At 45.6% G+C, this 26,895-nt stretch overlaps 1 protein-coding gene across 1 annotated transcript in view; it reads left to right on the top strand.

Annotated features, from left to right (window-relative positions):
• Positions 1–26,895, top strand: part of LOC138503230 (uncharacterized) — a 204,708-nt gene that overhangs the window by 125,312 nt on the left and 52,501 nt on the right. Inside the window, exons 6-7 of the mRNA XM_069622816.1 lie at positions 22,822–22,982; positions 25,473–25,724. Of these exons, the coding sequence (XP_069478917.1) occupies positions 22,822–22,982; positions 25,473–25,724 (413 nt within the window). The remainder of the gene's footprint in view (positions 1–22,821; positions 22,983–25,472; positions 25,725–26,895) is intronic.

Raw genomic sequence — 26,895 nt, forward strand, 5'->3', positions numbered from 1 at the left:
GGCCTGTACATCAGGCCCCCTCCAGTCCAGTGGCGAGACCGGTAACGTCCCTTCAGCAGGCCAAAGATCCACTCAATGTGCAGCCTGGTCCTGGCATGTGCGTCATTGTAGGCCACCTACTGTGGCGTACGTGGATGGTGCACAGGTGTCATAAGCCATGGGAGCTGGGGGTAAGCAGAGTCACCTGCAAGTAGAAAGTCCACAGATGTCAGCCAAAGTGCATTTAGAATGTGTGGCATGTTACATGGCATGTTGATGGACACTCTCTTGAAGCAATAATAGCGCATTGCTGTACAAAATGGTTTTTCCATCCCAGTAATTGAATTAAGTGTTATATACTACGGGGATAAACATGCATTGTCACTTTGAGATACACCGTGCACACAGGTCAATGACACCAGTTGTGAGAAACATGGCCTGTGATCGGAGTTGCAATGTGCATGTTGTTTGTGTTGGGCCTGTCCATTGATATTATGCATGTACCTTGGTTGTTCTTGTGCATGTTTATGGTTTCTACGTCTCTTCCGTTATGTCTTCAAATGCATGGTTCACTGATTACATGCCATCACTGTCTGCCAGTGTGCTTTGACATACTAGGCAACCGGATGGAAGTTCATGAGAGTGTGCACTGCTTTTTCATCTCTCAAACAAGTGCTTCATCTCATACTTACAAGACTGTCCTCAGTTCATCCAGACGGATACCTCCAAAACATCCCCACTATCCGTCACCTGTGGAGTTCCATAGGAATCTATCCTTTCACTCTTGACATTTTATCTCTACAGGGACCCAGTGATCCCTCTATATGATCCACAATATCCACATCCAACAATATGAATATGATTCTCAACTCTACTTCAAAATGTATTCCATCAAAGACATCTACCAGCTTAAGCCCCACCTCCACCTGACACAAAAATGGATGGCCACCAGGTACCTCAAACTCAACCCAAAGAAAACAAAATTCCTCCTACTCTGCAATCCCATGAACACATCCACATCTAGACTTAGCTGTCTTTCATGAACCTAGAGGGTTTCACCCTTCTGCTGGTACCATGCACCAAGTCCCTAGGCTTCCACATTGACAGTCATCCACTTTGTCGAAGGATATATAATATATAATGTGATGTTATAATGCTTTTGTATATTGTACCACTAAACTGTTATAGCATTGGTACCTTGTCCAAGAAATTGGTGTATTGTGTCCCTACATGGGGAAAGCAGACGATTGTCTCTGGAGAATGAAGAAGGAAAAGGGACTAAAGTGAGAGGTAATGCAAAGTGAGAGTAGAATAGGCCATTTCACCGAACGAGCCACACTTTCCACAGAGGCACCCAGTTTACCCCCAGTTCAGAGCCGCTGTTCAATGCATTGTCAATATGTAAATTTGCCCGAAAACATACGTCTAAAAACACACATGCTCCAAGTGGTTCCAGTAGAAACCATTAGACCATTTCACTTTGGTGAAGTCGAACCTGGTTGTTAATAACCTCATGATTATAGCGCTATTTAAGAAACCAAATCTGACTTTGTCCCCGCCTTAGACTACCACCCTTTCAGGGACGTCACAAGCCTGCAGGGAAGTCTTCAGTGCCATTCATGCCAGTTAATTTCCTGTCTGCGGGCCTGATTCGGTGATCTTGCCTCAGGTAACCCATAGCGCAATCGTGGACAAAACAGTGGGTTGTCAGTAATAATAAACACAGATTGTCATTGATTTCAAGTTTGTCGTTAAATTAAAAAAAAACTGGCAGCAATGGAATTACCACCAGTTTTTTTAGTCTTCAAAATTATGAGTTAGGTTTACAGAAGGCAGAATACCTCTAACACTTAATGGCTGTATTCTCTCCGGAGAAATGCTGGAATTCCACAGTCAGAATTACCATTGGTGGTAATTCCTCCAATCTTCAATAATGTCCTATGGAACTTCCAAATGGGGAGTAACCTTAACTCATAATCTGGCATATTTACCACTGCAATCATAATGTGGCAGATACAAAAATATCATAGGGGCCTCATTACAAGTTTGTTGAATTCTCTGCGGTAAATCCTCCGAAATACCACCATCAAGTTTACTGTTACCACCACTTGGTCTGGCGGTATTACTGCCCATTTATGATGTGGTGGTAGATGCTGTTAGTCCCCTTTTTTGTAGGACCTCATGGGGATATTGGCAGAATTACCACTGACAGAGAAATATATGACATTTTGGAAGCAAAGAAGTACCCAGGTGCCCCAAGGCTTTTTAGTTTTGGCTCATATGTGCACTTCAGAGTCACTGAAACTACGTAGCTGTGGCTCGTAAGTGGTGCTTTTGCAGAGCATCACCATTAGTTTTGACTCATGGGTGCACAGAAAAGCAGCAGGAATGAGGGTGCCTTTCTCTCTCATCGTGGTGCTCCTTCAGGCATGCAGGCTACCTCCCTGTTCCCCAGAGCGCCTGGCGACTGCTCATGGGTGGTATCGGTGCATGGTATACATCAACATATCATAACATGCATGGGACCCTGGCCTGCATGTGTGGCGGAAGCTGTTCCCCTTAGCAATGCCACATTGTTGGCTTTGCAAATGCTTGTTTGTTTGAGGGTGGAAAACGAGCTGCAGTGCTTCACACTAGTTCTGTCCCATGGAGGTAAAATACACAGAGGGTTTAGTTATGACCCTGAATATTGTGCTTCTCCATACACGATAAGCATGAAAAGGTGAGCACAGAAATTCTCATATTCTCACCACTTTGCCATCCCACTGAAGCTTTTTTGCCCCCCCCAAAAAAAGATGACACAGTTGTAAATCCCTTTACTTTAGGGACAAACCCTTAGTTATGCAGCTGGGGATATGTTACTGCTGCCCTTTGGGTATAGGGGAAATGATGGGATAATATTCATCTACTCATCCACTTTTTAAGTGGCGTTTCAGCCCACAAGTGTTTGGTGTTTACTGCATGCAGTGTTTACACAGAAATGCCAAACAACTCAATATTGACAATGACTATGGGCCTCATTACGAGGTAAATTTGCCGGAATACCGTCAAATGGAATTACTGTTACTGCCACTTGGTCTTGTGGGTTTACCACATGATTACAAGTGGTGGAAGGCAATGTAAACCCCATTTTACATTGGGGACATGTCACAGAATTACCACGGGCGGGATTGCAGAGTGGTAATCCCACTGATTTTTGTAGTGAAATTGAAGAATTTACCTCCAGCAAAAAGCTGGAGTTAAATACTCTACTAGTCCTCAAAAAATTGGTAGAATTATCACTCAGTAATTCCACTCAATCTATTTGTTTCTGTTGATTGTGGAACTGGTCAACGTCTGCAACATATGTTTTGAGAAGCAAGTCAGCTCCAGCAGCAAATGCAGCTGTGGACCAGCAGCTAGTCGCCATTACCAGGACTACCCCCCATGAGCCATTGAACATTGCACCTGTTACAAGTTACACCAGCACCACCCCCACCCCTATATCAGGATGACTTGATGACTTGAAGTTAAAAAAGGGGGGCACATTGGCACACCTCGATTAGAGTGAGAGCACTTCATAAGCCAAAATTACATTGTTCTTTCTAATAGAAGTATTATCCCCCCTTGCTCCCATCTAGTGGGTCATCTTCCGCCACAATGCATAATCTCTTTTCTAATAAATAGAGAGGTGAGTGGAGGTGAGATTCCAGTCACTGGGTTGCTAAACGTTTGCCAGGAGGATGAATTGTCGCCGGTATCTGTTGATCTGGTATGAGAGATGGTGGCACCAGCTATATTAAACATGGCCAGCGAAGATGCCGGCCCAGCAGCAGCAAATACACAAATACAGGACAATTCGCTGAATATTGGGTTTGATTCAATTAAATCTAATGCATCTAATTTACCTGCTTTGCCACCCCCTTTTATCTTCACCAGAAGTGGAGGCGACCACCTTCTCGTCCCCAGTGCGGGGCCACAGTGCTCTCAGCTCTTGATTTCATGCTGAGATCCTTGTTGTGGCAGTACGAGTCCATTAATGAAAATATTGTTGATCAAATGAATCTACTAATTCAGATGAACTCAAAAATGTTGTTCCTGGTGTGTGTCTCGTGGGTCAAAAGTTGGGTCTTCCTATTCCTAATGTACCGGAGAAGGGGCATCAGCATCTTATATGTGTTGGCCTATGCCAGCCCCTTTCCGGCATTCAGCATGCTGATGGCTTCTTTATGGAAGGAAGGGTAAGGGACGAATTGTCAAACTCCTCCCTTTTCCATAAAAGAATGAAAAAGCGAGGATCTCGATTGCGGAGCCAGGGAGTACAAAAGAAATCCAAAAATGTGAAAAAAGGGAATCCAAACAATAATAGAGGTTCCCGCAAATTCTTGTGACATTTTACATTGCTGGCACAAGAGAACATTATAGTATCAGTCATTCCCACTCACCGGAAAAAAGGCCCATCCTGGAAACGGAAAAGTGTTTTAACTGCCAATTTGGGGCAACCAAACCCTGGATCTGCCGCCCTTAAGGTCAACCAGATGAAGCTGCTGCTTGTTCCCAGTAAACACGCTCCTACTGAATAGATCAGTGTATGAATCAGAGGACGAAGGTCAAACTAATGCAGGTTCGTCAGATGCAAGACCCCAGTGTATCTCGCCATCTCATGGCCATTTCTCCTGGCTTGTAACGTGAGAGAGTTCTACTGACTTTCGAAGACACCCAAGATTTGAAAACCACCGTCCCATTGGAGTCATTACTTACCTTGGAGCGGCTGCGTCTCCCCTTATTGGCGCAAACCTTGTCTTGTTTCACGGCGCTGGTGGAGAATGCTCCTTCTTCTAACAAGCAAATTAATCTCTTGCTTCTGGAAGGACTACCTATCAATGAAGATGGGATTATTCTAAATAGAGACACTGTTTTGGAGCTATTTCGCTCAGCCCCTTGTTTAACTGACTTCACTTCCATTGACATTGATATGGGTTGCATTTTAGGATGATAACCTGCTCGAAAGGGAATCCTGCACATCAAACCCAATCTAATGCCTACTTTGCACCTGGGAAAAACAAAAGAGGTGATGGCTGAAAAGTTTCCGATTAATCTTAACCTTTGGCATTGATCTGGGCAACCCTCCAGACCATCGTTCTTCGCCTGCCAACCTATTACAAAAGGGAAAAGATCATATGGAAATCTGGCTTGGTCCCACCCCAAAAGGGCCTGTCCATCCGAACTGCTTGGACACATCCCTTATGCAGGAGACCACAAGTATCCCCAAATATGTTTCGGCCTCATTGGAGAAGCTTGGGTCTCTAGGTCCAGTAGGCACGGGACCCACATCTGGGCATACTCGTCCCACTCAGGGTGACTTTAGCAAATCAAAACAAAAGGTTTTACTATGCTCCTGGGGGCAGTTGAGAAATGAATCCCCTGGAGTTACAATCTGTTTGTGTATAACCATTGAGATGGAAAAGACTCCACCAAAGACTCAGTTAGGTCTGCAGAATCCTGCAATGGCGGGCCTATTACTGAGGGAAATCTGAAGGTTACCTTCTCAACAATGGATAATAATTACCAGAGAGTCATGTTGGAAAATGCTAATTTACAGTATGACAATCGAAAATAGCATTGGATGTGGCTATCAAAAGCAGTGATCGAAGTGAGCGGGAACGGTTGGGAGCGGTGTTCCACAACTTTTATTTGTATCTCTTTACCATTCCTCTACTTTATACGACCATATTCACCATTCTATATAGAGGATTTGTGCGTTCATGTCCCTGTGCAAGTTTAAAGTTGTAATAGGAGCCTTAGTTAGGGGGGCGTGGCCTGAGCTCGAGATGTGAGGGCGTGTGGAGGCGAAGCTCCCGTCCAGATCCTCCATTTATCCTTTAAAACGAATGGCGTAGAGGTTAAAGCAGACACTAATCTGCAAATATTCATGTGGCGGAACCGATACAGCATTGATGGGGGAAAAGCACAAAGTGAATTGGACCCAGCGACCAGATACGCAGGCCCACTGAAGAAGTGCCCCAGTGAAATCCAAGATGGCGGGACGAGCGGAGCCCTGAAGCTGATCGCAGGAAAAGGTCGGAGTACAGAGAGCCGGACCCCTGTCAGCATGAAAAAGGCAGGTGACGACAAGGAGCAGCCCTGTCCTGGAGTGGCCTGCCTGGACGCTGCGGAGAACGACAGAGGCAACAGGACAGTTAGGGGAAGCGCAGGTCTGGGATCGGAACACCCAACAGCAGCAAGGCGAGCGGTACCACAAGGAGTGGCCAGAGCTCCCAAGGAGGACAACTACTGTGAAGCCTGAGGAGCCGTAGCACTGCTGGAAGCAGCGCCGGAGAGCGGGCACAGTCTACCACACCTGCAACAGCGGGGAGACACACCAAGCCCGGACCACGCAGTGAGTACACCAGAGCCAGTGGGAGGCCCGGCTGCATGGGTGACGAGGCCCGCACTAAGCAGAAAATAGGCGAGTGGGGCTCGGGGGAGCGGGCGGCCAGCGTGCCATGATCAGTGCTACTCATACAAACATACAGAGGACTCCCAAGGAAAAGTGCTGGGCGAACGCACAATCAGCCAAGCACGGACCCGCTACCCCCACCCAGAGACGCTTTACACAATACAAACAGACGCAGGCCCAGGCGGGGGGGAGGCAGCGGACGCGCACTACCCCCTGGCCCACCGCAAAGAGACACCGTACTGTGCCATCCAGGCATACGCTGCAACCTATACAGCAGCTGAGGGGCACGGAGCACATGTGCTCAGCCACACAGATGAAGGCAATGCTTGAGCAAGCTGGGCACAGCACATACAAATAAGGGGAACATAGAATTTAACTGCACCTGCTCCCCTCAAGCTCACACCACTTGATGGCCGACCAGACATACCTCCTTGGCTCTGTGCTACCACACAAGCGTAGGAGACAACACTGACACAGGTAGGGGCGCCAACATGGCCAAACACAATCCCCAAATGTGCAGACACTGGACCACACAGCACTGCAGCACCAAGTGTTTACAATAACTGGTGGCCAGCATGCACCTGACAAACGCGCACCCGCACCAATTAGTCCGGGGCACGCTTGCACCATTCAGCCCCAACAAACCGTGTGCTGCACCAGCCAACGGAGGACGACATTGCCTCACTAGGATAGACCACTACCCGGAGAGATTAGCAGAGGAACATGCCGAACCAGCTGCCACTGCATTGGAAGAGGAGCCGCACCAGGCGCTGATGGAAAAAGTAACCTGAGGACATAACTACATGGGGCGTCTGTGCCACTGACCCCAGCGCAAATACTGAACAATACAGCGAACATAAGCAGCTACCTACCCCTGCTAATACACTGCTTGTGAGACGCCCCCCCACAAAGTAGCTGACAACAGCACAGGAAAAAAGGCCTGAACCAGGCACACACTGAACAGAAGTCACAGAAGCACACACACACGCTGACCCAAATCACAGAAGGCCTGGCACAGACTGGTGACCTGTCATAGCTCCAACCTGCAAGGCCAAGACATGTCCACTCCCAAATGGAAAAGTAAAATCAACTTCATGGAATCCTATGCAGCAGTCCGACCAAAGGAACAAAGGGAGGAAACCAAAGGGATTGAACCTGAGGAGCACACCAAAGATGACAAGATACTCGAAGCAATATCAGGTCTTCGCTCCTTTATCGACACCAAGATAGAGGAAGTGAAAATATACATAACTAATGCGCCAAGATATGCGCAACCTCACGGAATGCGTAACAACCATGGAATCAGAGCAGCGCAAGATGTCCACAGTGCTGAAAGACGTGCAGGTCAGGGTGGAGGAGCTAGAAAAGCGCAATAAAATACTAGAAGAAAGGGCTGAGGATGCGGAAGGAAGATCCAGACGCAACTACTTGGTGTTCCAGAAGGCCTTGAGGGACCCAACCCTACGAATTTTGTAGAAACCCTACTACAACAGGAAATAGGTGCCGGCCGACTCTCAAAAGGGTTTGCTGTTGAAAGAGCGCACAGGGCCCTTCATAAAAACCACCACCCAGCTCGCACCCTCTCCCAATTATAGCCAGGATCCTCAACTTCCAAGACAGGGAGATCATACTACGCATACTACACTACGCTATTCACGTGAGGGAGGCGCAATAAGCAGAGACAATGCAAGGATTACAATATACCCAGACTACACCCCGACGGTCCAGAGAGCAATAAACTCCTTTGTACCAGTCAAAGCCAGGCTGCGCCTGCTGAACCTTAAGTACATGTTGCTCTACCCGTCCAGGCTCAAGAACATACATAAGGGACGGGCCATCTTCCTAGAGACCCCAGCAGCGGCAAACATGTGGCTCAAACACAACAACATGGCAGATGATGGTGAAACGGCTGCACAACCAAAACACTGACCCAGCGGAACCCTAATAGAACGATCCGCCTGCGATAAACAACCAATTTCCCCAATGCCCTTACCACCAAAGACGGGAGGCCTGTCACACTGCCTGACCTGAGGAGGATAACTCGACCCCGCAAAAGGACTGATGCAGGCCTGTTGCCGATGCATCACAACCCACCAAGGATGGCCTGGGTGGGCCAAGATCTGGCGGGGGCACCTGAGCATTGCCCATAAGGCACAACTGCTGGGTAGAGTTGGTTGAGTTGACCAAGTTACTCTTTGAAATGTTTCTTAGTCTTCGCCACGACATACACACGGAAACAATGGACATCGGAATTACTAACCTGGACATTGCAACATAAAGATGGCGGCTGATATTAAGGTGCTGACATTGAATGTCAGGGGGATGGGCACCTATATGCGTAGGAACAGGATCAAATCCTATCTGTGGAGAAAACATGTCTACATTGCACTCCTGCAAGAAACACACCTAACAGCTGAAGACACTGCCAAAGTGTCGGAATGGTGGGGAGGTCAGGGCTTTGGTGCGGCTTACTCCAAATATGCGCGCACAGTATACACCTGGATTGATGGTGCAATACCATTCAAGCTACTATCAAAGGAGGTGGACACGAAGAGAAGGTACTTGATACTGAGAGGCAGCATTGAGCAACTGAAATATGCATTGTCAACTCTTACCTCCCCAACAGTGGCACCTCATTGTACCTGACTAAGCTAAGTGCCAAATTAACACCCTATCGAGATGTTTTTTTATATGGGGAGGGGATTTTAATAGCATACGAGACTACACGCTAGACAGATCTAACCCGCCCAACGCTACGAGCCGCTTCGGTCCAGTCCCCTCTGAACAAGGTAATAGAGAACTTGGACTTGGCTGAGGTCTTGCGGGAACTCCACCCAAACGAAAGAGAATACTCATACTTCTCATCTCCCCCACGCTCTACACCAGAATTGACTACTTGCTAATAGACAAACAACACCTATCCCAAGTGGAGTCAGTATTTTACCTGGGAAGATCAATATCCGACCACTCCTCATGGAATGGAAAACACAGGGAAATAAACCACCCATACCATTGTGGCGAATGCCAACAGACGGCCTCACTGACGGTGCCTTCAGGGAAGGCCTCCGAGATAAAATACAGGAATACCTAGACATCAATGTGGGCAGTGTGAAGGGATGGGATACAATATGGGAAGCACTAAAAGTGGTGGTCAGGGGGAAGTCATTGCTAGTGCCGGAGGTATAAGGAAAACCCTGAGGAATGAATTAGAAGCCAGGGAAAAGCGGATCACTCAGCTCAAAACCGCTGCACCTAAAACAAGGGAAGCAGAGGAGGAACTCTCCGCAAGCAGAAATGATTGCCAGAGTGTGTGGGCCAGACTAGCCAAGTTTGATTACATAACCAAGACCACCAGAGCACACGCGGAGGGTGATAAACCAAGTAGACTCTTGTCATGGCTGTGCAAAAGGGAACACCCGAAACTTCCGATCACTGAAATTAAAGCTCCCACCAGCGAGATTTACACATCGCAGTCGAAAGACATTGAGGCCTTCAGGCAATCCTACTGCCAGCTGTACAGCCATACAACGGTGATACCACAGAGGGACATCTTGGACACCCTGGAAGAGATAGGCCTGCAAACACTGAACGAAGCCCAGAGGGCCGCCCTAAACGAGGACCTATCAGTAGAGGACATAATCGAAGCAATCAAATTGCTGTCCACGAGTAAGACCCCGGCTAGCGATGGATTACCCCCCGAGTTCTATAAAGTGTATGATGCAGCCCTGACCCCCACTCTCTTAGAAGTCTTTAGGGAATCATTTGAGAAAGGGACGCTACCGAAAAGCATGAGGGAGACGCTCGTACTGCCGATTCCCAAACCTGGGAAACCCAGAGAAGAATGTGGCTCATAGAGGCCACTATCCATGCTCAATTATGATATAAAAATATTAACGACTATAATAGCCAAAAAGATGTCAAAGGTGATAGGTACATTAGTACACGAAGACCAGAATGGGTTCATACAAAGCTGGAGCACGGCAGCAAATCTACGAAGATTGCAAACATAGTGGCACAAACAAAAGACACACACAAATCATACGCGGTGGTATCCCTAGACGCCACAAAAGCCTTTGACTCCATATACTAGGAGTGGTCGCTAGAGGTCCTAAGCCAGTTCGGGTTGGGGAATCCATCATTAGATAGATAAAAATATTATATCAATCACCGGTGGCCAAAGTTAAGACAGTGGGCCTCATCACGAGTCTAGCGGTAACCCTTAAATGTGGCGGTAGCGCTATTACCGCCACATTTAAAGGTCTGCCAGATCATGGCCTTGGCGGATTTCCCCCCAGCCCTGAGCTGGGGAGAAATCTGCGGCAAATCTGCCGGCGGTAATTCCGCAAAATTTCCCCATTGGGCCTAATGTGGAATGAGGAATTCCAGAATGGGCCCAATGGGGAATGGGCACGAACCGCTCCGCCAAACCCGTGATCTGGCGCTAATAGCGCCGGGGGGTTTGGTGGTAGGGCTAATACCGCTGGAAGTAATACCGCTGGCGTAACCACCCAACTCGTGATGAGGCCCAGTGGCAGGACTATGGGACATCCAAAGAGGCACCAGACAGGGCTGCCCGCTATCACCAATGCTCTATATTCTGGGCATAGAACCACCAGCTATATATATGAGGAAACAGTTTTACGACGCGGGCATCAGAATGGGGGCGAATACCATATAGTTTCATTATATGCAGACGATGTCCTGTTATACTTAAGACACCTCCACCTTAACCTACCAGCTATCCTAGAGGTCCTAGAGATCTTTGCCCGGGTGTCAGGGATTTCCTTCAACAGGGAGAAGCCTTGTGTATTCCCGCTGGCTGGACTGGCTGGGCGAACTGAAACCGATCTCCCAGTAGTGGGAATCCAGTGGAAACTGCACACCTTCAGATACCTAGGAGTCAATATCTGGCACACACCCGAACAGATGCATGGGGGTAACACCCAGGTCGCGGTACATGGGCTCAGAAAATCGATGAAGTTCTGGTCAAAATGACCACTATCGGTGATGGGTAGGGCCGCAGTGGTTAAAATGATAGTGCTCCCAAGGTTCCTATACTTTTTGCACATTAGGGCAAGGGAGCTACTTTGGGGCAACATCAGACAGAAGATATCCCTCGGCGTACTAACACTACCATACACAGCAGGCGGAATACAACTCCCAGACCTTGAAAGGTACTTCCTGGCCCCCCAACTAAGTCACGTGGCCAAGTGGATAGCGGATGAGCACACTTCTGAAACCAGATTACTCAGGCAACCCGTAGCACCAGCGAACCTGAAAGAAACATTATGGGTCGCGGTGGGATGTCTAGGGGAAACGCTGATGCTAGTAGAGCTGGGCAGGAAAGTTTGGGCAAGGACCCTGAGACTCACAGGAGTAGCACACCCCTACTCCACAGACATACCGATTGCAGCAGGGGTATGTAAGGGGAAAGCAGACCTAGCCCTAATGAGAAAATGGGTGGGACACGGTATCTATACTACTTGGGGTGACACACACGAAGATGGGACCTTCAGAGAGTTTGAAATCATGGTAGCGAAAGATGGTCTACCCAAAGGCCAATTCCTGTGGTACAGAAGAGTCAGAGAGGGTGCCAAGTCGCAATGGAAAGAGTGGCCAGGCGAACCAGAGCAAGACACACTGATAACACTACTATACAACCTGCGGGACGGATGGAAACTAGTGTCTACGCTCTACGCTCAACTAGCGGACAGACTCAACCCCAATTGTGAGGCCCTGAAATCGAAGTGGGAAGCAGACCTGGGAGAAGGTATCACTGAAAAGGAATGGGAGAGAATCCTAATATACCCCAGAGAGTTGTCGAGGAACGCCCAGTTCAGACTAATTCAACTACAGGTCTTATGCAGAACATACATGATACCAAAAAGGATAGCCAAATTCAGTAAGAACAATACCCCCACTGTGTCCCCGATGCAACTCAGAAAGAGGAGGGATGATACACTTGTTCTGGGGATGTCCGAAGATTCAAAACTTCTGGTCCAAAATAGAGCAGACCTGCAGAAGAGCAGGGGTGGCACGATACAAATGGTCCCTGAAAGAATGCCTTCTGGGCGCATACCCAAGAATAAGCAAGCTGCGACACATAGTGAAACACATGGACATGGTGTGTGTGGTAGCCAAAAGATCTATAGCCATGGCATTGAAATCTCCCAGGGGCCCGCAATTCGATAGGTGGTACAGAGAACTTGAGCACTGGTCCGGTGCCGAAACAACGGTATGGGGAGAAGGAGTGGACAGAGCAGGATGAGAGGCAAACCCAACATACGAGGTCTGGAAAGCCCTAATACGGGATATGTTCCACCCATCGGACAATAAACCCCCCTGAGCTACCCCTGCCCACCGGAATACCAACAGACTAAACCAAAACCCAACACCCACCAGGGGGACCATCAGACCTATTAGATTTGGCACCCCTGGCCAATTCATCACCCGGGAGTTTCCGAGGTCCAAAAGGTCAAACAAACTGGGCCACGAGCCCCAGCACATTTATGTGGCAACAAAGACTAGTTGTTTAGTTTGTTTATTGTTCGTTTCCCCTTCTCTTCTCCTTCCCCTTTTATGTTAATCATCATTAGCTATCTGTTTATTATGTAAAGGTTGACAGATGATAAATGCCAATAAAAACATTGAAAAATAAATAAATAGGAGCCTTAGTTACTAGTCACTAAGACTATGGCAACGCCCCGACTGCAACACCTTGTCACATGTTGCACTGTGCTTCCGCCTACCCTTTCCCTTTCCAAGACCACAGTTCCACTGCTTTTTTCGGTACACTTCTACAACTGAGCAAAAGCCATAAATAAAAAATCTTCCTCATGTAAATAGCTCGTCCAAGGGCCATACTTGAACCTTGTGCATATTTTTGTGTGGAACACTAGAGGGCATGCTCATTTGTTGCAAGCCAGGAGGGTCGACTTGACTCGGGCCTACATCTTTTTATTACAAGAAACTTGGTTGCTGCAGAAACTTGCACTGTATGGTTTTCAGACTGTTTTTAACCCTGCATCTAAAAAAACTTTGGGGCGATCTTTTTGGGGTTTGTTAGCAGGCATTCATTGTGGAAGGACATTCATGCGACATAGAAATAGTCTCCTAACCCATGTATTTAAATTGTTAGGTTGAATTTGGACAAAACCATGTGTGATAATACGGTTCCCAGCCCGCTGCTAAATATTTACTGGAATCCAGCAAATGTGCATTAAGAGTATTGCTTCATTTGGTTGGAAAGATTCTAGACAAGAACAGGTCCTCTCATGACGCTTTGGAAGTGATCATGGGTGAACCTTTAAAAGCTGTTGTATGAATGAGGCAGGCCTTTCCGAGCCTGCCTCGGTTCACCTGAAAGCTTCCTATGACTGAGGGACCTAATGGTTAAATATGTTAGATGTGTGGGGTTTTGTCAAAATGTGAATCCCCCTGGGGTTATACCTTGTAAGCCTACATGGAGGGGCCAAGGTAAATCCTCTATGATTGATTACATCTTTGTATCGGATGACCTTTTTAACAAGTGTGTTTCACTGAAGTGTCAGAGTCAGCACTTAGTGATCATGATAGCTTATGGCTGGACTGTAAGGTAAGGTTTTGGACGAAGGAGGCACAGTATTTCAATCAGGATGTTATTACTAACAATGCTGGTGATCACTTAAAATTGAGTCCTAAATCTGTAGCACAATTCAATAGTCTTCTTGGTGAAGTGTTTGTAAGCTGTGAATTGACCATTTGTATGGCTTGTACAAATGTTTATATACACCTCATTTGATTAGAGGCCCTTACATTCTTTTGATAAAATAATTCAATTGAAGAAAAGAAAACTATGAAGCGACCTTCGATCTCTTAACTTGGCTTCAGTTGAGCAATATGTTTCTGCTCAGAGTCTCCTTAAAAATAAATATAAGAACTTGCTGTGCCAATTCAGAAGCATATTAGCGCAAAATGATACATAGATAATGTTACAGAGTCTTTAGGATTCCAATGTGGGCACCTTTTGGAGAGTGATTTACAACCACCTGACACCTCATGTGAATCGCCAGATGAACCCTATCCTGAAAAGGATTGGGTAGATTTATATTCCAGCATTGATGCTAAAAGATTAATATTAATTATGATTTGGAGGCTCTTAGCAATGCAGGATGGAATATACTTTTAAAAAAAAAGGATGTTATCTATTCCCTTATCATGAAGAGCAAGAGCTCCAGAGCCTCTGGTACTGATGGAATGTCCAGTATTACTCTTAAGGGCGATCCAACCCTCTGGTCTGACATTCTGTTGATTCCCTTTTCAGATGGGGTTAGCTTTCGAACAATGCCCCCTTGTGGAAAAACGGCTATGATTATTCTGATTTTCAAAAAGGGGGCTAGATGTATTCCAGCTCACTACAAGCCAATCTCCTGTTGGACATCCCAGGATGTATTGTTATCACTGTGATTTAACAGCGTGTAAGGATGGGCTTTCTGAACTGAAATGATGGACTGATTTCAATCTGGTTTTATTAAGGGGGTGGGTATGGCCCTGAATGGGTTTTATTGAATTTACTAAAGGCTATTAATTTGGGTAAGGGCAGGTGTTTATATTTCTGCTTCATTGACTTCTCAATGGCCTTTGATAGCATGTATCACACCCTGCTATGGTTGAAACCTTTGATTTGTAGGTGTCTGACCCATTTGGTCACAATCAAAAGAGAACTACACCAAATACTACTATTAGGATGAGGTTAAATGTAGACAGTCTTTCGTCCGCCCCTACATCTATGAACTGTGGACTTAAGCATGGGTGTGTTCTCACCCCAATACGTTTTCATTTATTTATTGCAGATGTTGGTCCCATTCTTGAAGAAGCTCATTCCACCCCATCTCCCGAGCTACATATGCTCACCATCATCTGGGTATTATACGTTGATGACCTTATGTTAACAGATCAGACGACACCCATCGACCTGCAACGTCAGATTACAGCCCTGCAAAAATATGACAAAATAAATGATCTTATTGTAAACACCAATAAACCTAAAGTTAGGATTCTGCATCCAAGGAAATTAACTCATACCAAGGACTTTTGATGACCTCTCGCTAAAGTACCCCTGGAGTTAGGCTCAGAATGTATGTACCTGGGTTGTCTGATCTCTGATGCTCCTCATTATTTGGGGCAGGGGTTACACTTAAGAAAGAAGCGTACAGCACTGAGCATGCAGACTAAAAAGATAAACAGTCATTAATCGCAGATCTTCACACCTTCCACTTTTGATATTCTATAAGGAGAAGGTCATTCCAGTACTAGCGTATGGAGAAGATAGTATTCTTCAATGGGGTAATGTGAAATGGCGCTGCCGGGATGGTCTACTCTGGAAACAGGTTCTCGGTCTTTACTTCCAGACCCCAACCTCACTACTTTGCTTCGGGTTGGGTTTACTCTCAATTAAGGTCTTGGCTGCTTGGAAAGCAGTGTCAATGCTGAGGAAAATGTATACGGCCACGCAGACCTCGCGGTTCCACTGTCTGCTTCAGGTTTTGCTAAACAAAAGAATCCCGGCAGTTAATGGTTGGATTGAGAATTCTCTAATGTTATTAGACTTGCCAAGTGCATCCCTGCCTCTTTTAATGACTAACAAAGGTTAAAAATATATATATATATATGGGAGACCGACTAGATTAGAAGAATCGATGAATGTAAGCAGTATAGTCATCACCATTATATGTTCTGAGAAAGGACACCTCTGCATAAGATTCCAAATTATGTAATTCAATGTCCAGATGCTCACGAGAGATTATACATTTTGAAGATCAGACTCAATTTGCTACTTTTGAATGAAGTTTTAGGACCTAGAAAGCAAGTTTCCCATGCTGAAAGGTGTTTTCAGTTTTGTAAGTCGAAGGAAATTGAAACCATGAAGCACTTAACTATGGATTGTGAAAATTAATTAATACCAAAAGGAAATTATTGACCTGTTTTTTTTTTTAAGGCTTTTGGGATTACTACCACTGCTGCTTTATGGCAAATTCTATTACAGGGACCTCAAATCTAGTGGTAAATCAATATAATACGATTTTTAAAGTTTCATTTATGCGAAATATCGGATCCTGCAAATGAATTATTTTGTTTAATGCTATGCCAGATATGATCTGTGTATAGTTGTGTTAATGTTATTTTTTCTTTTTTTTTTTTGTTAGCCAGTGTTAGCTAAGTTTGTTGTAATGCGATATGTGTCAACGTTTTGCATCCCGAGAAACTATTTGTGAAAAGTTCACTTGATGAACTTATCACAATAAATAGATAAATAAATAACTAATACAAAATACACAACTTTCTTATTCATCCATCAGTTATAATTCGTCCAATCATTTCATGTATGACATTTCTGAAAGACAAAAAGGTGCCATGTTTTCTAATATTGTACATCCCTGGTTTTAAGAAGCATAATAATGAAGACATTGGGCCTCATTACGCGGTAGGCGGTAAGGGTTTACCGGTACCGTTATTTTACCGGTACCGGTAAACACTTACCGCCTTACTACGAGGTCCCTTTGCGGGTTGGAGAATTTAACGCCTGCTTTTTGCAGGCGTTAAAAACCAACCCGCAAAGGGACCAGGGAGCTAATTAAGGTACCGCAATTTGCGGTACCGTAATTAGTGCCTTCCCCATTCCCATTATGCCCTATGGGGCAAAAATGGGAATGGGGAAGGGCAATGGGGGAAGGGGGAATTACCGCCCCACCAACCTTGGAATAGGGTGGTAATTCCCATTTCCACCAAGGCGGTGCCGGTATTTTGCCGGCATGGACCAAGGTGCTAATAGCACCTTGGTCCACCGCCTACCGTGTAATGAGGCCCATTATGTTCAAATTTACCAAACCATAGAGTTACCTCCTTTTGTTGTAATGATTTCACAGAAGAAATCATTTTTAAGATCCGAGTTTAGATTTTCCTATGCACTATATGAAAGGTTCACTCCTTGTTGTTGAATGATTGATTTATTATTCAATTAAGTCACAACATCTCTTTAGCCTAAGACATAAGGAATGTAAAACACGACATATGGGTAATGTTATCGGTTACATGCGATTTTAATGAGTGAATGCTGTAATAACTAAACTTTTTTAATGGAAAAATATCCTATTTGTCCTAACTGTCTAGATAGGTTTTTTTGATGTGGAAATATTGCCCATAACTACAATCAATTAAATCAATTAAATATAATATATATAATATATAATATAATTAAAAATTAAATATATCCCTTTAAACGTTTCCTCATATTAATTCATACGCACTGAAAAAAATATAAAAAATTATACAGAGCAAAATAATCTATTTGCTGACACAAAAGACCCGTGTGAAGACACTCGTCTCAATATTGAGCACGGTAATTAAAAACCAAAGGCATTCCAAATACTGCCCTTTTTATTGTTACACCACAACAATATTGAGAGGAGAGAGAGAGAAAGAGAGAGAGAGAGGGAGAGAGATGGAGGGACAAAAAGCGATTGTGCCTCATTACGAGTTTGGAGGTGGCCATGCTGTTTTTAGCGGCATGGCTACCGCCAAACTCGCGTCCGGGTCCCGAAAAATGGGTTGCTTTTTGGTATTCTGAATAGAGCCGTAAAGCGCCTTTTGCAATGTGGAATGTGCGCCGCCTGCTACCTATGCTGAGTTCTTATATCAAGGGGGCCACAGCCAACCACCCTTACACTGTTGGGGTGCACGCTGTGTTCGTGCCGCATCACAGCCGGGGCATAGACACATGACTGCGTGCGTGCGTGCGTGAATGCTTTCATAAAGCATTAGCAGGTATGTGGACAGGCACCTCGTTTCCCTAGTGTGCATGGTGCAGATCTGCATGAAAATCAGGGAGCGCCCCTCAGTGGATAGGCACACGTTGGTGTGGGGTATTATTAGCAAAGTGGCCTTTTGGCCCTTTCTGAAATACCACCTGAAGCTTAATTATTAGAATTCCTGTTTGCACAAAGGTGTCCACTTTTGTCACTCTTGGACACTTGACAGTGAACAATGCAAAGTTCTCTCACTGTGCACCACAGCTGGCATTCCAGAGTGAGGAGCTATGAAGATTGTACAGACTCCGACTTTAACCCCTCTCCCTCTCCCATGCACTTGCACGTTCTCAAGGTCACTGGGCCTACTATGATCGTTCTTTTTGTTCCACCTTGTTCCCTCCTTTGCCTCGTCGCGCTCTGAAACACTTGTGTACGAGCGCAATACAAATAACATTTCAATATTAATTATCAAAACGTCTAGGGCCTGTGATAAATGTGGAAAATGCAAGCGATCTGCGGCCAACAAATAGGAATGGAAACAGGGTCGAACTGGGGCAAGAAATAGGCCCGGTCACCCAAAAAGAATTTGACCCACCCCTTGTCTCAAAAAAGTGGCCCACTCCTTGCCTCATGACCCTTCACCTCTGATGACATCACCGGAAGTGATGTCATTAGACCCCACCCCAAAGTGACATCCGAGAAGCGATGAAAGCGACCTTTCACCCCTTGACAAAACAGTAAGTTTCATCAAATAGCATTGGTCCTGAGTACACTAAATTACTGTGAATCCAAGCAGACGTCCAAGGCCAAATGGTAATATTTTATTGTATAGCAGTTACGCTTAGGCTCTTTTTTATAGAACAAATATGCATACAATGGGGGTCATTATGACCCTGGCGTTAAGGGTTTAACAGCGCCTTAAAAGGTGTCGGCGCCGTTAAACCCTTAACGCCTGATTACGAGGTCCATTTGCGGCTCCCAACCTTAACGGCTGGTCTGGACCAGCCATTAAAGTAGGGACCTGCAAAGGGACTTCCGAGGTAATTGCGGTACCGCAATTTACGGTACCATAATTACCACCTTCCCCAGTCCCATTGAGCCCTATGGAGCAAAAATGGGAATGGGAAGGGCCAATGGTAAATGGGGAATTACCGCCCCGCCAACCTTGGAATGGGGCGGTATTTCCCCATTTACCATTGGTGGACTTGTTACAATACCGGAAGCAACCATAGTGCTAATAGCGCCATTGATTACCGCCGGTGTTGTAATGAGGGCCAATATCACCCAACCTGTGTTGGTACTCATTTATCGACCTAAGAAGGATGAAGGCTTTTTGAAACAAAAGCAAAAAAATTGGAGAAAAAAAATATATTTCTTTTACCATTTTTTTTTTTTCAAACTGGCCCAGGCTTTGCCTGGAACTGGCCCCCATACTCCAGGGACGATTTCGGCCTGGCCACGGGCCGAAAGGCCGAGGGGCCAATGCAACCCTGACTGGAAATCTCTTTGCAGATGTTGACCTTTCGTGAAGAAATGGGTTTGGACAAGGGAAAGGACAAACATGTCGAACCCCTTTACTGCGAACCCGAAAATTGAGGGCTTTGTGTTGTTGAATTTCTGAACTTTTTCACACAAATATAGATGGTAAGTGGGGGAGGGGTATTAATTGGGAATGAGAGATATGGGGGCGGTGCAGAGGTCTCCCCCTCCATTTAATTGTGTGAAAAATTGTAAAAAGACTCAAAGAAAAATGGTGATTTTCAGGATTCGCATGAAAGGATTCGGGATTTTCATATAGAGCCTTCTGTCAACACTGTAAGATACCTTTCTCCTTTTCCCAGAGACAAATTTATCTTTGGCTCAATTGCTCACAATAGAAGCAAGGAATAGGGACAAAATGGAAGAGCCACTCTTCACAGCCATTTTATTTTTTATGTTCCTGTTATCTAAGTAAAAACACTCTTAAATTAAGGCAGAAATAAATGAATGTTCCCGTGAGAGTTTGGGAGTGATTTCCCACGCCTCTACCTCATTTCCCAAGGTCTAGCCGAAAGAACTTTTGGGGAAATGACATTCGTTTTCTCAGTCAAACTTTTCAACTCCAGATGAGATATGTTTTTCGGCCCTCGGTAAATGTGCAGTTGTGATCTGTGCCGAGTTTCCAGCAATGCCGCAAACATTTGTGCAGGATTTTCAGAAAAAATTCAGACTTTTTTGGGGAAGAAATTGGACAATTCAGCCTAATCCTATACGTTCATCCATCATCGCCTGCATAGGTCAGTAGAGCTGCGGGGCTCGCTCAAAGGCACGCCGAATATGGGACAGTCTCTATATACCAGAGAGGCCTCAGACACAGAGTCTAAGCCTTCCAGGCAGTTTTGGGGGGATTGCACACCATAGAGATGTTGGCATCACTTACTGTACTCAAGAAACATCACCTTGAGTTGCCAGCTGCCTGGGCGCAACATGAGCCGTGCGCGTTTTGGCTGACCTGTTTAGGTCAGAGGGAACACCAGCCCTGCTGAGTCACAGTTATGGAGCTATGCTTTGTTTTTAGGGTCAGACGGGAAATACCTACTCCCTGAGGATGTAGTACAGGGTGTACAGTGATTTAAACAACCTAAATTAGGTCGTTGAACATTTACTCAACTAATTTTGAGCGAGCCGACCCAATACCTATGTTATGGAGTGATTGACACCACCCTATAGTTGAGATAACATGTGTTTGCTTATAACTGCCTCATCAGCCCTATCGTCAAATCCCCCGGTGCTATTAGTGCCCGATCACGGATTTGGTTGAAAGATAAGTCCCCATTCCCCATTGGGCCCATTCAGGAATTTCCCATTTCCATTGGGCCCAATGGGGAATGTTCAGAACTATAACCGCCGGCGGTATTACCGCCGGTGGTAATAGCGCAGAAAATTGTCAAAATTGCTGTGGTTTTGCCCCCAGCTCAGAGCTGGGGGAAAATCCGCCAAGCCCGTGATTTGGCAGACCCTTAAATGCGGTGGTTATAGCGTTGCTGCTGCATTTAAGGGTTAACGCCAAACTCGTGGTGAGGCCCAAAAACTCACTGGAGCTATTTGGATGCAACCATCCAATTTTTTTTTTTAAATGATATATGCCTCTCTGGAAAATTCATTAAATGATTCAAAAGTTATTAAGAAAATAAAACAAAAAACCTGTTATCAGCCTACTCCCATTCATTTTCCCGTACAGAAAAATGTGCTTCCATTGAGCACACACACCACTGGATGGATTTGCTCCACATAAGAAACAATTTTAGTACAAAGCAACGTAGATGTGCATTTTGTTGGTTTGGGGTAAATTGGTACAGTAGTTTTTAAATAATTTGATGGAGTAAGGGTGCCGCATTTGCAAAATTACATAATAACTTTGCCATGGTGCACCCATGAAACGGTTCAGAAACGTAAAGCCGCCCTTTTATTTTTCTATGCCATCAACTCCTGCAGTCATTTTGAGGGAAAGTGAAAAGAAAAGTGCCACTATGACATTTAGAGGGGGAAAGAGGAGGTTTCACATTATGGTAGAGGTGGGAAGGGGGAAAGATGGCCACATGTGTAGTTATTGAGTTTGGTGTTGGCTGGAGAGCCCATGTGTGAACTCTGGCCCGCTGGACAAGGCTACCGTCTTTTAATGTCAATGTTAAAGGATATTTATACCGCACACTATCACCACCATAGTGGTCTCCTGGTGCTCTGGCGTATCACAAAGAGAGGGGGGTAGGTTAGGGCGCGTTAGTAGGACAACATTTGGAGAAAGAGCAAGGAAGCTGTGATGTGCTGTTGGCAGCTTCAGTTCGGTTAACACCATTTGCTGAGCTTTTTAGTGTGGTATCCGGTGGAGACCATTGTGTGCTGTTGTGTAAGGCTCTGTGTGGTGTGTTTGTAGTGAAGTGTGTGTGGGTTGCTGTGGTTTAAGAGGTATGGTTTTGTTTAGTTAGGGTTTGAGAGGGTTTTAACCTATTGGTTGTGAACAGGGAGAGTGCACACTGCCGTTTTGAAACCCTTTCTAATCAGAATGGCTACCCCTGGAGGTCCGGGGTCAGTTCATGGTTTTTGTTGAAGGTGAACAACTCTTTTGTTGATGGTTTTGAAGAAGGATGACTGCTGGTCAGTATTTTCATGCAGAACCTTCAACGTTTTACAGTGGATTGTTTTGTAGAACGTGTAAGTTGCTTCAATGGAGCCTTTTGTACAAGGTTAAATGCACGTTTATGGCTCAGTTGGCAGAAGTTGCTAATGTTGATGTTCTGAAAGAAGCTGAAAACTCGACTGATCGTACATAGCGCCTAGATGCCCATGGGCTTTGGGCAATTCTGACAAATGTACAAACAAACAAATAAATAAATAAATAAATAAATAAATAAATAAATAATCTAGAGTTGATCTTTTTCTAGATAATTAAAGATACTTCAATTAGCCTTTTTTTCTAAAGTTGAAGGCTCTTTCATTTGTTTACTTGCCAATGAGTTTCTATTGTTTTTTTTTAATGTTTTAATAAAAAAAGTGAAAACTATTAATTCGATCATTTAATTGATGTTTTAATTGAACTATTAAAGCGTGTTGAAGACTCATCCATTGGTCTTTTTGCAGAGTAACGGAACCCACGCTCTCTACTCTGGCAGTCTTAGCTTGGTGCCCGATATTTTCGGCAACGTCGTCCTGCAGGACAACACGGATCTCCATTTTACTTGTGCTTACCCCCTGAATGTGGCTGTCGATTCAGTGGATGCCATGATGGTTACATCAATGCCGTGAGTACTTTTGCTATCTACCTGCAGTGAGCGAGGGTCAAAGGGAGGGACTCGGGACTCGGGGCTAGCTCGCCTTTTGGTTGTAGCTGCTGAACTTCTATCCGGGGCTACAACCAAAAGACCGGGGGCTATAGCCCCCACAGCTACCCCCTAGCAACGCCTCTCGGTGGGAGGATGGTAAGTATGGAGGAAAGGTGGGAGAGAGTAGTTGAGAAAGTGCTGGAGGGACCAATTAGGTAAGGAAATGAATGGGTGAATGGTTAAAAGGGGACATTTAGTGAGTATCTGTGGTAATATATGAAGAAGCTGAACTTAATTGTCTTCCGTGAGTGATGGTGACATGGGCCGATTTAGTAGATAAATAGAGCTTAGAAGCCGCTAGCTTTCTTTTCAGTCATCCTGTAACCTGTTACGGAGGCTGGCTGGAGTTAAGTGTCCATGCTTACTTTACCCATCTCCACTCTGAGTGCTGCTTGAGGTCAGTGCATCCCTGTTATTCCACTGGCCTCTGTTTCTCTGACACTCTGCCAGTGCTGGGGCACACGGGGCATCCCTGTCCCAACCCATCTCATTCACAAGAGTGCACACACCGCTGTCTAGTGGCGATGCCCCTTCTTTGATTTATCTGGTCACACATAGCACACAAGCGCTTATCTCTTTAAAACCAACAGTGCTTTCTCTCCAGTTCACACTCTCTTCAGACCCTCTGCCCCATCTTCCAGAGCTGTGCACTCCCACCAACCCACGCTTCCATCTTAATTCCTGCATCTTACAGCTCCTACGTTCTCTTCCTAACTGTGTCCTTTTCCTACACCGATTGCATCCCATTGCCCTTCCTTCAACCCCTTGTATCCCCTCTCTTAATCCTCTCGCCCTCCTGTGTCTTCCATCGTTGCCCCATATTCAACCATTATAGCATCTCCCTGCTTTTCCCAGCATTCTATACTCTGCCCTTTCCAAAAGCTCTGTTCCATTCTTCCTTCAATACTCAATCACTGCCTCTCTTGTCCTTTTTTTCCCATCCCTCTTTCATGTTTCCGCCATCATATTACTTTCTCTTCAGCCCTTCCTCTTATCCTCCATCCTTATCGCCAGTCCCCAAACTCTTCCATTGGACTCTCCTTCCTCCTCTCTCTGCCTCCATTCTTCACTCTACATTCCCCTATTAAAACATTGCTTTTCTTCAGCATTGCCTTTCCCTTGCTCGCCTCTTTCTATTCCATCATCACAGATTCCTTCCATGCTTTTCTCTATCACTCTCTTCTTCTAGCCCCTCACCCCATTGGGCTGTCATACTCAGGAAGGCAAACTGTCCCGTGAATCCTCTGTAGACCCCCATCCCCCTCTTCTCACAATGATACCATTATCTGTCTTTTTGCAGATTGCTGATGGTAATGTAACACATGCACTGTCTATGAGTTTATCACACCTTCTCCATTCGTGCCCTGGTGAAAATACCAACAGCAAATAGATCCCATTACTTTAACGTAATTAGGGCTGCGCCAAGGCACAACCTTCACCTGCAGGCACTTGCAGGGCAGGTGAGCATACCTGAGTACTGCAAGCTGTGCAAAGCTTTCATAGAACGTTTTAAGCTTACGCTTCCTGTGTGTTCCTTTGATCTGTTTTAGGGTTCTCTGACTAATTATAGCAAAATGTCCCTAAGCTCAAATGGCGAGATCTCAAGAGCATACAGTTCCTGTCAGGGGGAGTGTGAAGGAAGTGAAACATTGATGTGCTTGAAAAACTGCATTTTAAGAAATGTTTAACCTTCTCATAATACCTTTGCATGTTGGTAACACAAGAGTCATACATGTGGGAATCCTAAGCTCCTGAATACAGAGGACTAGAATCATGGAGCCCGGATATCTCGAGACCCATAATTCTACCGGCCCGAGTGTTGAGTGCCAGTGCTGAGACCCAAACTCTGTAAAGCCTGTGATCCACAGCCGCAGAATCCTAACCCCCAAATTCTCAGCTGATGAATCTCGAGCCCTCAAAATCCTAAACACTGCAATCCTAAAGTCCAGAACAGTGATCCATAGATTCCTGAGCCCTGACAAAAGCCACATATCTATAATTCCTGACATTCTCAGCACCAGCTAAACCTGGAATATTGAGGCCCAGAATTCTGAGCTCCACAACCTTAAACGCTAGACTTCTGAGCTCCCAAATGATGTAACCTGCACCCGGAGTCTCGGAATATTAAATCCCGGAATTCTGACGCACAGAATCTCAAACCCTGAAATATTGAACTCCCAAATTTTGTAAAGCAGAACCCTGAACCCCAAAATGACTTGAATCCTTGAACCTCAGAATCTTGAAGCCTGACAGCTGAACACCAGAAGGTAGCACCAGTGAAACCTGAGTCCTGGTATTGAGAGCCCGGAAGCCCCTCCCATAAACCTGACGCCAGGCTCTTGGGCCCTGCAAACACTTCTGTTTTGATGAGATGGGTGTCCTCTCATGTTTTTCTCCCCCCCCCCACAGTGAAGTCGTGATTGAAGTTGCCAATGGTGGAACGACTCCAGTGGTCATTGGTGTGTACAAGGACTCCAGCTTCTCGATCGCTTTGACGACAGACGACAGGGTTGCCACTACTACACCTCTGTATGTACTCATCGCAGCACCGGAGTCGGAGCCAGAGCGCTTTGAATTGGAGATTCAATCATTCTGGGCGAGTCCAGCCTTAACAACGGACCCTGGAGACACCAACAATACCAACTTCTTCATTAAGGACGGGTAAGTGGCGGTGCTATGTGTGCTTTTTCAACACCCACACAAGCCTCACCAACCCCTCACATGCTAAAACACTCATGGGGCCTCATTATGACCCTGGCGCTAAGTGTTTAATGGCGCCGTAAAAGGCTGCAGCGCCGTTAACCACTTAGCGCCTTACTATGAGGTCCATTTGCGGGACCCGACCTGAACGGCTGGTCTGGACCAGCCGTTAAAGTAGGGACTTGCAAAGAGACCTTGCAGGCAATTATGGTACCGCAATTTGCGGTACCGTAATTGCCGCCTTCCCCATTCCCATTGAGCCCTATGGGGCAAAAATGGGAATGGGGAAGGGCCACGGTAAATGGGGAAATACCGCCCCGCCAACCTTGGAATGGGGCAGTATTTCCCCATTTCACCATGGCGGACTCGTTACAATACCTGCACCAACCATGGTGCTAATAGCGCCATGGTTTAGCGCTGGTGTTGTAATGAGGGCCATGGACATTCAAAATGAACGCAAAGCTCCTGTAAGTCCCAGAAAGAGTTTGTCCACTTTTACAAAATCAATTTTCTATGGCACAATAATCATCTTATTTTGGGAATACTAGATTGCGTGGCCCACTCACCCCACCAATACGATTCACCAAAGCACGAGACTGCAGCACAATAATCACTCTGCCTGAAAAGGCCACATTGTTTGGCATCATTGGTGTCCATTCCATTGGTGCTAGCCAAAGCTCACCAGCTTATTGTAGATTCCCAAGGAAGCACTAGGATTGCTTTATTGCAAGGAACATGAGCGGGATGCATTGCTCCTTCATGTTTACAAGTCTCAACAATACAATGCATTCTGGAAGTTGCAGGGTTGCCCAACAATTAAACCAAATGCCCTCTAATGCAGTGGTTTAAGATCCGAAGTTCTGTGCTACAAACATGGTTCCCAAGCAACAGAAACCTGTTGGGGCTGGCTTTGATGACTTTAGGCCTGTGCCCCTGTAGGAAGGTTGCCCAACAAGCTGCTATTGCCGATGTCCTCAGCATCATGGCCATCGTGCCTGAAAATAAATATTTGGTTGTTCCCATAGATGGGCAGTTGCAGCGTTTTATTATGAAATTGCGGTTCAATTTATTATTGTCATACATGGTTACCTGTGCTTGGCGTGGCATTTCTCGTGATGATAGAGTATGTAGG

Source organism: Ambystoma mexicanum, chromosome 11 (assembly GCF_040938575.1).
Source record: "Ambystoma mexicanum isolate Mex_15411 chromosome 11, UKY_AmexF1_1, whole genome shotgun sequence".
NCBI lineage: Eukaryota > Metazoa > Chordata > Amphibia > Caudata > Ambystomatidae > Ambystoma > Ambystoma mexicanum.